The 11,191-nt window shown below is 52.0% G+C and overlaps 1 protein-coding gene across 5 annotated transcripts; it reads right to left on the bottom strand.

Moving 5' to 3' along the window:
- Nucleotides 1–272: 272 nt before the first annotated feature.
- On the bottom strand, nucleotides 273–8,536 carry Cmtm3 (CKLF like MARVEL transmembrane domain containing 3). Of its 5 annotated transcripts, none has more exons than XM_036189161.1 (6): nucleotides 8,513–8,536; nucleotides 7,603–7,818; nucleotides 4,706–4,861; nucleotides 3,718–3,813; nucleotides 3,204–3,327; nucleotides 1,777–1,828 (listed from the first exon to the last, which is right to left on the bottom strand). In XM_036189161.1, exons 2-6 carry the CDS (start codon nucleotides 7,747–7,749, stop codon nucleotides 1,788–1,790), a joined length of 564 nt encoding a protein of 187 aa, XP_036045054.1. In that variant the 5' UTR covers nucleotides 7,750–7,818; nucleotides 8,513–8,536; the 3' UTR covers nucleotides 1,777–1,787. The 5 variants fall into 5 exon arrangements, with proteins under 5 accessions (XP_036045056.1, XP_036045055.1, XP_036045054.1 ...); XM_036189160.1 differs by lacking the exon at nucleotides 8,513–8,536 and adding an exon at nucleotides 8,120–8,164; XM_036189163.1 differs by lacking the exon at nucleotides 8,513–8,536 and having other exon boundaries at nucleotides 273–1,791; nucleotides 7,603–7,875.
- Nucleotides 8,537–11,191: the final 2,655 nt, after the last annotated feature.

The following is an 11,191-nucleotide window of genomic DNA, read 5'->3' as shown; positions in this document are numbered from 1 at the left end:
TGGATGGGCCTCCCTCACTCCCAGATCTGACCCCTGTGCTTGAAAGAAGGGACGTGGGAGCCCTGTGGCATTTGCTCCCATTGATTTGCCCCAGATGGCAGACAAAGCTTCACACTGCCCTCAGCCTCCCCACTTTCTCCTTTGAAGGACCAATTTTTCATGGTACTTGTCTTGATTGTTTTCATAGTGTTCAAATCTGTATTTTTGTATGTAGAGGGAAATAATTTTCTCAACACTAATCACTAATGAATACTGTATTGTCATGAAGGAGTTCTTGTTTAATAAATGAACATATAAAAGTGTTTTAGTCTCTTCTTTCTCCCCAAAGGCTTTAGATCCCACTTCTGCAACAAGCTTGCTCTGTGGAGGTGACATGGAGACACAGTCAACAGGCTGTAACCAGACTGTACAACAAGTACCAGTTTGCCAGGCTTCAGGGCATTGCACAGCCGCTCTGCCTCTGACTACCCACGTGTTTCAGTGTGTGTTCAGTGACAATGAGCAGAATGCTCTGCTGCTTTCCATGTGCTTGGGCCTGAGCCCTGACTGGGGCCCTCATTGCTGCTGCTCTGAGGTCCCTTGCTCATGAAGCCCCAGGTTTTGACTGTCAGGACACCATCCTAACCCTTTACTGCTTACCCTTTACTGCCTTGACTGTAGGATTGAGTAAAAGATGCTAGCTAACCTGATATCCAATAGAGATAAGTACTGCCTGGCCACTGACGTCAGCCAACAGGACTCAGTGCCTGCTTGTGTTGAAATGGGCAGTTGCTGTGGGCAGCTCATGGGTTTCTCAGTCAGGCACACTCTGAACAGGTAGTCAGTTTGTTTTAATCCATTGTGGCATTCTTTTAGGAAGGGGATTCACATGCAAGGTAGGAAGGTTATAAATGCCCACGATTATGGGCCCAGAACTCTGGCTCATTCATGGGGCTTCTTGGGTCACAAAAAATGCCATTTGCTACATCACTTTTGAATTAAAAAAAAAAAAATTACAAAAAAGTTAGAAAACATCAAAGACATACACAGGATCAGCCCCCAAGTGAACACAGAGAAGGTCCATGTCACCAGTGGACCTGCCCAGGTGTCCAAAGGAAGCACGTTGTCTTTTAGCAACCCCAGGAGAGGGCTTGACTGGGCCCGCCCAGCCACTGTGACTTTGTCACTGCCTCTGCACTGTTGGCTCCCTGTCCGATGGCCCTGGAAAACAGGTTTTTGGGCTCTTTTCTGGAAAGGTCTCAAACCCACAATGTAAGACTTGGCTAGTTAGGCTCCTCCCTGCTTCACAGTGAGGAGGGAGATTCCTTGAACAAAGATTCCTGAAAGTCATCTCAACAAAGTGCAGGTGTGAACAGGAGCACTCCATGCAGAGCCCACTGGGGCTGGGTGGGTCAGCTTGCTGTGGTTTCTGTCTGTCCCTGTAAGTGAAGGACAGTCCCGCCCACCCAGTGCTGCCACATGAACTGCAATGACTGGCTCCATGTGATGTGTCTGCTTCTGTGGGGCAGTGAGGTTAAAAGGCTCAAGGTCTTTAGGACTGAAACAGGAGAATGTAAGCTATTCAAAGTGCTCTCCTGTGCTAGCTCAGCAGTTGAAGCCAGCACAGCAAGTTTGGAGTGTGAGGCTCAGGAGCGTAATCTTGAAAGACTGGCTCCTTGGTCTGCTCTCCATGGGGATCCACTGCCATGCTCCTGTAGCCGCATCAGGACAGTATGGGTGGGAGGCCTAAGTGCTCCAGTTGCCAGGCGCAGACAGGCCTTCAGTCAGAGTCAGAGTCCGAGTTGGAATCATCTTCTGGAAGGAAAGTAGAGGATGCTGGCACCAGTGCCTGGAGCATGGGATAGGAGGAGGCGCCAGCAGACTGTCAGCAGGAGCGCTGGACCCACCCTCTCCCATCTTAGTGGCAGGCTGGGCCCTGGAGCACAAGGGGATACAGAGCAGGCACTTCTGCTCAGCCCAAAACTCAGATGCTTCCTCCCCAGGGGGTCCAGGCATGCCCAGGATGTCCCCTCTCACCCGAGGATGTTGGAATTGTATACCTGCACCCCTTTTTCTACCCTCATTCAGCAACTAATTTCCTGTCCCTGAACTAAAATACATGAGAAAATGGGCAATCTTTTTGTTTGTTTATAAAGCTATTTTACGGGTTTAGCTCTTTATATTCTATATTGTAAAACGGATATAAAGCATTTTATCGTGTTAAAGTCAATTAGTGATATAATTTTAAAGGCTCCTGGAATCTTACTGTTAAAGATTATTCTGTAGAACCTTCTGGAACCTCATGCCTCATAAGGCAAATCACTAGTGCCTGGCCCTAGCACTGGTGGCTGTATTTTGATGCTCGTTACCTCCCTCTCCAAGCCCTGGTTCCATCCATTAGCCAGGGTTGTATAAGTAGGACAGATTTGCTATAGTCATATCTAAAGGCCAAGAATACTTTTGCTGCAAAAACAATTGTTTTATATTAGAACCACACAAAATATTCAAAATGAATGTCTCTGTGGACATTTATGCTCTGATCCCTGAGCTGGCTGACCAGCATTTGCTGTAGGTCCCAAAGACTAGAAGACAACATTCAGGAGCATTTTAACCTGTTTGCCACAGACCAGGGATGAGTTTGGAATGGCATACATTTTTAGCAGTGTCTGGGAATCCCAATGGGAAGCTGGTGGCCCCTAAACCTAACCAACGAGGTCCTACTTCAGACATTTGGTACTCAATGGGGAGGACCCTCCAGCCAAGACCACCCCTGAGAGCGACTGTCTAGCCACAGCACTGCTGGCCAGCTCCAGAGAAGAAGATCCAAACAAGCCAGGTAAGGATTGCCATGAGTTTGAGACCTGCCTAGGCTATGAAGTAAGTTAGTTCTATGCCAGTTTGAGTTACACAGGTCCTGTTTCCAAAACAAAACACCCAAACAAAAACCAAGCCACACTGTGCCTGTGTTTGCCTAGGTACTGTGGGCTTCCAAACAGAAACGAAGAAAGGGGAAGGAGGGTCTAGTGGGTTGGTCCCAGATGGATTGGCATCCTGACTAGCTGCCGTGGGGACATTAGGGTGCCTTGCAGGGTCACTTTCCCTTCCTGCTAGTTTGTAAAACATTTCCCACTTCCTTAAGCCTCAAACTAACCAAGTATCCCCAAGGAAGGGCAGATCTATCCTAAAAGTGATCATAGAGGTTCTTCAGAAACCATGCCACTCACCTCCTTCTGTCCTGTGGGCTGTGGTCTCGTTCACAGAGTCTCCTTGCTTGAGGAATTTGGCCACTTCATTAAAGATCAGGTAGAAGTCAATTGCAAACACAATTGTTGCAAAAAAGCCAAAAACCTGTGGGAGACATGCATAGCATATGGCAGGGAACATGGACAGGATGGATGGAAACATCATGAAGACTCTGGGTTCGTGGACCAGGAGACTGGACATATGCAAACAGCACTGACAAAATGGCCCCACCAGGACTGATGGGCCAGCACAGCCTTTTGGAGTTATGGCAGATGGAGGAGATGGGCTGTGAGCCTGGTAGACACAGCCTCTCAACTCAGGACAAACTAAATTTTGGATTAGACTGGAAATGGCAGAGACCCATATAGGGACCCAGAGCAGGGGCAGGATATGCCCAGGCCCCACTGTAGAAGTGGGTGCCAAGAGGGATGACCTGAAGCATCAGGGAAGGGGCACTGCTGGGTATGTTCCCCAGGGGGTAGGGCAGCCACTCACTCCGGCTGCTTTGTAAGCCCCGTCTGAGTATTTGGCGACAGCAGTGATGGAGATGACGAAGTAGATGAGGGCAGCAGTGACACAGCGCAGGAAGTTCTGAGGAGAGAGGGACATGTCCACACTGTTCTGACCTCCCACAATGTGGCAGAGCATGGGGACCCAACACACTCAGCCCTAGCACCCGTGGAGTCCCTGTCCTGGCTCCACCTGAATGCCCTGGCCCTGATCTATTCCTCGTGTGTCTTGTTCTACAGGCCACCAGCAGCTTATACTGCCCCATTCCTGGTCCAGCTGGATTTCCTCTGCCCAGGGCTAGCAAATAGGGTGTATACTAGGCTGTAGCTGGCTCTGCAGTTTGGCAAAAATGGGAAGTGGAGAAAGTCTAGCTTTCCAAGAGGCTTGGCTTTGCCACAGTGAGATCCATTTATGATCATAGTCTCTGCTTAGTCCTCAAGGTGGGGCTGCAATGAGGGCAACTATCACCATGTAGTTGGATGCTGGAGATAAATTCTAGAGAGCCGAGTTCAAGCCTAGCCTCTGCTGCCTATTTTCTATGATGCATTTTATTCATTAAAGGGCACTCTCAGGACTGTCAGGCCTCAGGTGATCAAACAAGAGGACTGTAAGACCCTCTGGTGATCAAACAAGGCCAGGTGCCAGATGACTAGAATCTAGGAAGTCCTGCAAGTCCTCAGTTACCCCACCCTGCCGCAAATGGCTCGAATGTCTGTGGCTGAGGCACATTCCTCCTCCAAGATCAGAACAACAGCTCCACCTGGTGGTCAGAAGCCTTCTTTGGGTGGCCAGCTTCACAGACCAACCAGCTCAGGAGGTCTTAACCACCTGCATCAAGTCCCACCATCCCAGTGCTGCTGGGTGGGCAGGGGTGGGAGTGTGAGGGTCCTGATTTAAAACTGCCCACTAGTGTTGAAGATAGCAGGGCTGAATTGTAGAACCCAGATTCTTCAGGTGATCCCCCGATCCTTACCATCATGGGCCAGCACAGGCCCTGCCATTTGTCATTCAGCTGCATGGCATCAGCAAAGAGGAAGTAAACAGCCAACAGAAACTCCAACAGAGGTACCGTAAGGAAGGCAGATGCCGAGGCCACCACATAGCAGATGAAGGTAATGAATGAAAGACCCTGTGGAAGAGCAAAGAGAGTCGAACCCTCTTGCCACCCTCCAGTCCAGGACAGACCCCTGCTAGGACCTCATCTTGAAACCCTCCACCTCCCCCGAATCACCCCACAGGCCACCTTGTGGGGCTTCTCAACTCCTTTCCTGGCTCTACAATCCAACACGCGCAACAAGGCTGTGTCCACAAGGGAGCAAGCTGGAGCTAAAAGCTACTGCTTTAAAAAAGTCACACCTAACACCTAAGAGGTGTACTTTTCACGAAAACCCTAACTTCCTTTAATGAGGACATGCATGCTGAAGTGGTTGAAGCTGAAATGTACTGATATCTGCAATTGAGTGTGAATGTGTGAAAACACAAGGAAGGTTGATGGACGCAGATGATAAAGCAGGCAGAGCAGTGTTAGCCACTGTATAGTTCAGGTGGTGGTGCAGGGGTGTTAATGTAGATCTTTGAACACTCTTGTGCATCTGCAAATCTTCATTAAAAAAGAAAAAAAAACTATGTATGAGGCTAGAGATATAATGTAGCTCAGCTGGAAAATTTCTTGCCTAGTACACACAAAACTCTGGGTTCGATCCTAAGAACTGCATAAACCAGGCTTGGTACATGCCTAAGATTCTTGAACTTGGGAGTTGTAGGCAGGAAGATCAGAGGTTCACAGTCATCCTCAGCTTTATATAGAAAGTTTTAAGCAGTCTGGGGTACATAAAACCCCATCTCAACAAAATTCCAACTCTCTAGGAGATAGCATTGACACTGGGTCCCCGCTGTACCATTCAGACAGTGTGTATGAAAGGTGGGGCTAGTTATATTCTGTCTACAGAAGCCTGGCCCACGAAGCTGTAGTGTGGAAGATGCTAAGGTCGATGGCTAGTCCTGCAGACTTTGTGCATGGCAGGGAAACAAGATGAAGATGCCAGGTCAGAGGCTTTTGAAGCCCAATTCTTGCTCATTCTTTCTAAGATGTCTAGATTTCTCTGGTCCTCAACACCACTCACGTGTCACTCACCCTGTCTTTAAAAGGAGCAGACTTGATGTCACCCAGCTAATAGGAGGGTATCACAATCCATACTTAGGGCATTAAAGGTCTTCATCTTCCTTGGCGTATATCTATCACCATGGCCAGGTTTAAGTCTGTCCATGGCTCAGTAGTTTAAGGGGCCGAGAGGGGAAACTGATGTCCCATAGGAAGTACTATGGCTGCTTCAGACAAACGAACTGATCTCAAGGACCCCACTCCCACCCCTTTCCCTGAACACGCCATGGGGGAAGCTGAGCTTCCCTTGGGCAAACAGGAAACAAGGCTTAGAGAAAGGCTTTTTGAGGTTGTCAGGTCTGTTTCCTTCCTAGAGGCTGCTCTTATGTCTCTCCTCTTTCTGTTTTCATCCCCCCTTCAGTTAAGTCTGACTGGTGACACCCCCCCCCCCCCCCCCCCCCCCCCCCCCCCCCGCCCCACACACGTAACACACCGTGAGTCCTGGTTTCTCATTCCCCAATTCTTGGTGGCCACTTACCCTAGCTTCCTATCCATGTCAGACTCCCTACTTGCATGGGACCGAGGGGGAGGAAGGACCGGGAGTGGCTTCTGTACCCCGTGAGCTCACTCCTTGCCCTTCTTATTTCCCTAGGCCTGGATTTCTGGCACCTTGCTAGGCTAAGGACATCTTGTGAATTCTGGCTGGCACTCACCCCTTCTCCATGAATGGGTGGGTACTGGGTACAATAGGACTGAGGCCTCCTCGATGCCCTGTGATTCAAAGCCACCCGCCGCGCCCCCCCCCCCCCCCCCCCGTGGCTTCCAGAGAGGGCCAGTCTAAGACTGGGCTCCAGGACTGCCTGATACCTCACTTAGGAACAAAGTATTGGAGTCTACGGTGACCTCATGTTGATGCCTCCTCCATGTGTCTGGGGTACAAGGGAGAAGTCTTACGGCGAAACCCTCTCATCTATTCTCAGGACCCCTCAACTGAGTCACCTGTCACATTTCCTAGATGCAGTTAAAGGCACTTTCGGACCCTCCCCCCCCCCCCCCCCCTTAAGTGGGAACAGATCAGATATCAAGTTGCTAGGGATCTAAGCAACAAGTGGCTGTAGCCAAGGGCTGTTTCCTCCTTCCATTGTCCTTCCTCCGCCTCCTCTCACCATCTCCATAGGCCCCATGCCAGTTCCCGCCCCACACGCGATGGTGCGGGAGTGTTGGGAGGACAAAGGAGACATTCCTAGTCGGGTGGGGACGAGCGGGAAGGAGGAAGGAGCGTGGCTGGGGAGGGAGGAAGAAGGGGATGAAGTCACCCCGCTGGCTCCCCACCCTGGGACAGCAGTCTGCCTGCACCTTCACTGCGCAGCCCCGGCCTCACCCACACCCAGGGGGCTCATCCCACTCGGCAGGATCCGCACCCCACGGGTGGCCGGGTCGCACCCAGGGAGGTGGGAGGGTGTGCAGAACGGGAGATCAAGGCTTGGAGGAGCCATGGGAACACAGGGCGGAAGCGCTCGAGGTCACACAGCGGCCAGGCCACGGCGGCAGCAGCGACCAGGTCCCCAAACCCGCGTCCTCTGGTCCCTTTCGAGGGCCTCGCAGGCTGGAGAAGCAGGGAAGACCACGGCTCCGGCCTGACTTTGACTCGCGCTCAGCTAGAGAGAAGCCGTCGCAAGTTTGGGGGCGGTGGCCCAACTTCGCGCGCCTCTTCTGGGCTGGGGGTGCGGAGACCCGGCTTCGGGCACCCGGGGAGCCCGCGCACTCACCGACTCGGCCAGCAGGAGGCGGCCTTTGAGCGAGCAGAGGAAGGCGCGCGCGGGCAGCAGGGCGCGGAGCCCGGGCACCGTCCTGCCACTTCGGGGGCCGTCCGCGGACTCCGGATCGGGCTCCGGATCTGCGTCGGGGGGCCACATAGCGGCGCTACTTTGTCGAGCTCCGGCCTCACTGCCTCACCCACTGTCCTGGAGGGAAGCGGAAACCCGCTGTGCGGAAGGAGAAAAAGTGGAGTTAAACAAGGCCCGGGACTCATCCTCTGCTGCCCCGCCTCCACCACTTTCAATCCTCCCCCACTCATCTCCACCCACAACTGCCGCCCCCCCCCCCCCGACCCTGCCCCGCCCATCCCCCGCCCTCCATTCTCCAACCACCCCCACAAAGTCACTGGGACACTGTCCTTCCCATCCATCCCTCCTCCCCCATCTTCCATTCCCAACCCTGCCTCCCCCCGCTGCTCCTCTGACTCTACCCGGCCCATAACCCGCCCCCATCCTCCCCAGTCTAGACCTCGTCCAGTCTGTTTCTCCCCGCCTTCCATCCTGCCACTTCCACCCTCTGCCCTTCACTACCCCTAGGATCCTCCCCCGCCCGGTCCTTCCATTCTCAGTTCTCCCTCGGACTCTGCCGCGCCCACTTCCCCATCCGTTGACACCCCCACCCCCCACCCCGCACCACACTGCCTCCGCGACCATCCGTGGCCCTTTATCCTCCAATCAACCCCACATTCTCCAACTCCCTACTACCTCTTTCCCCACATTCCCGTCCTTCTCCCTGTCTCCCACATCCTCCTTTACCCGGCCCCACCTTCTCCTGTCTTCTGCCCCATTCTCCCACCCCTTCCTACGCTAGGGCCTACCTCCCCATCTCCCCCACTCCGCCCTGCCCCCTTGGAGTCTGTACCCAGGTCCTGCCAGTCATCTCCGACCCCAACAGCCGGGTCTGCTTTGTGCTGCTGCCTGCTGGCCTGGAGTCTTCTAGTACTGTTTGTCTCCTCACCCCATCCGGCGGACACAGACCCACTTACTACCTCCCATGAGCGCTCCGCAGCGCGACTACGTGTCCCTGCTTGGCGCCTCTGCTCTCTGTCTAAACTTGAACTAACTTTCTGCCCTACACCTTCCAGGAGCCTAGACATCTCTAGGGCAGGGACCCTCCACCTGGTCCTCTCCTGGCTCGGCTCTAACCAAGCTGTCAGCTCTTGCTGTGTCCTTCCTCACTCTCAGCTCCTCTCGGAGTTTCTCTGCTACCTCCCCAGCCACCCTCCTGCTGGTCCTTGGCTAGCCCATCTTCCTTCTTCTCCGCTGTCTCGGAGTTTCCCCGCCCTGGCCACTTTCCTGGACACACTCAGGTTCTCAGCCTGTCCACCTTCCGGGCCTTTTTTTTTTATTAGCTGCTCGAGGCTTGGGTTCTTCCTGTGCTGGACTAACGGGAGATCTGGGAATTGTCCTGGTCCTCCCTCAGTGTTAACCCACCACCAAGGCTATCTTGCCACCACTAAGTCCCACACTCCAGCTCCCTGAATTGTTGTGGGGCTCTTTAAGAGGCCTCTGCTTTCTTCCTTGTCAGCTAGACATGCTTAAATCACTAATCACGCTCCCTTCCAAGGCCCCCTCAAGCAAACTGATGTTTCCTCTTGCCACAGGGCCCTTTGTACATCTGTCCCTTCTAACGCTGGGTGTGTGTGTGCACCTTCATACTCTTGTATCTAGGTGTTGGTAGAGACCAGGGGTAGTCTCTTATTTTTTGAGACAATCTCTCACTGAACTTACAGCACATGGGATTTCCACAAGACATACCTGGCCAATGAACCCCAGATGTTCTGGTTCTGCCCTCCCAGAACTTGTATTACCACTCTATGTGGGATCCAACACAGATGCAGCTGAGGTCCTCATGCAGGAAGCACATTACTGTTACTGTATGAGCCGTCTTACCCGATGAAGGTTTTCTCCACACTGACGGTAAGGCGGTGCGATTTCTTCAGGAAGACATTCCCTACATTCCCTTGTCCATTCAGAAGCAGTGTAAGAAAGGCAGGATGTGAGGAAGCCCCAATGCTTAGGGTAGGGGGCAGGCTGCACCAGGTAGCCCTGAATAGGAGGAATCCTGGCAGCGCTGGAGAGATGGCTCAGCTGTTAAGAGTACTTTCGGCTCTTGCAAAGGTTCAGTTCCCAGCACCCACATGGTAGCTCACAACCATCTATATCAGTTCCAGGTCAAGAAGTGGCCCAATACCTCCTTCTGGGCTCTTTGGATGCCTTATAACATGGTACACTCATAACCATGCAGACAAAACACACATTAAAATAAAAAAATAAAAATAAAAATAGGGCTCAGTAGTTAAAGGCTAGGCTCATAACTCGAAAATTAAATAACTAAAAATAAAAAGGAGTCCTGGGACTTGCTGGCCAGTTTAGAGAATAGCCAAGTGCATTAAAAAGAAGAGAGGACATTGATCAGAGACTGGGGCAGGACTTGGGAGGATGAGACCCTGGTACCCAGTTTTCACTCACAGGACCCAAGGAGGACATGGGAGGGTCCTAAGAGACCCACTTCTGATCTGTACTGGGAAAACCACAGCAGTAAATTGACAATAATAAGGAAATGGACCAGAGATTCGACGGGTAACTTACCAGAGGAGAATGTTGAATATATTAGCACATTGGAAAGGGAATGGGTGGGGGCTGGAGAGTTAGTTCAGCTGTTACTAGTGATTGCTGCTCAATATTGATGACTAGAGAGCTCCAATTCCAGTACCATGGGGCAAGCCAGCCATTTCTCCTGGTATTATTTACTCCATCTCTGAGGTGAATAGAAACAGGGAGGTCACGAGGCCTTATTGGGTTCCAGCCTAGGGAAGAAACTGATATCCCTACATTCAGGGAGAGAGACTCTTCAAAGACCCCCACCAAAGGCCCATAGTTCCCCCAGAAACCCAAAAGAGCTGAGGGAAGAGGTATCTTAAAATAAACAGAACTGAGTCAGTTTCCCCTTCCTAGAGAGGGTGAAATCAGGAGTTTTCAAAAGAACAAAGTCAGGATGTGTGGTGGTGGCCGATTAACCACAAGATGCCCCTCTCTGGAGATAACATGACCGGACCCTGGAGATGGGTTGTAAAACTCCTAATGGGGCAAACGGGTAAGCTAAAATAAGACAAAGTTCAGGCCTGGGAAAAACTGGACCAAGCAAAGATGGACCCGTACTAACCCCCTCCCCTCTAAGGAATTTTGTGGGTTTGCCTATAAAAACTAACTTCCCCAAGAAAGAGGAACTCCTCCCTGCCCCACTGTGCTGAGGCCAGTGAGTGCCTGAGATGAGTTCCCTGTCTTGACTTGAACCGAAATAAACCTTGCTCTTGCATTCTGGACATCTTCAGTCTCCGGTGGTCTCTTTGGGGGTCCTAATCTGGGCAGAACAACTTGGGGGCCCATCCGGGATACCCCCAGAGACCCCATCAGGACCCTGAGAGTCCAGAGCTTCCTCGACTTCTACCAGTAAGAGCGCTGTCTGTCTTATTTTTGTCTCTGTCTTGCTTGTGTCTCTGTCTCTGTCTTGTTTGTGTCTCTGTCTCTGTCTTGTCAG

Source organism: Onychomys torridus, chromosome 5 (assembly GCF_903995425.1).
Source record: "Onychomys torridus chromosome 5, mOncTor1.1, whole genome shotgun sequence".
Taxonomy (NCBI): Eukaryota; Metazoa; Chordata; class Mammalia; order Rodentia; family Cricetidae; genus Onychomys; species Onychomys torridus.
This window is presented reverse-complemented; position numbering and strand designations above follow the sequence as displayed.

Bases quoted from the DNA above. Each gene is read 5' to 3' on its own strand.
- Cmtm3 (XM_036189161.1), bottom strand. From the start codon at position 7,749: ATGTGGCCCCCCGACGCAGATCCGGAGCCCGATCCGGAGTCCGCGGAC. The intron at 4,862-7,602 runs GTGAGTGCGCGG...GCTCTTCCACAG, and splicing joins GCCTCCTGCTGGCCGAGTCG to GGTCTTTCATTCATTACCTT. The intron at 3,328-3,717 runs GTGAGTGGCTGC...TGTCTCCCACAG, and splicing joins GGGCTTACAAAGCAGCCGGA to GTTTTTGGCTTTTTTGCAAC.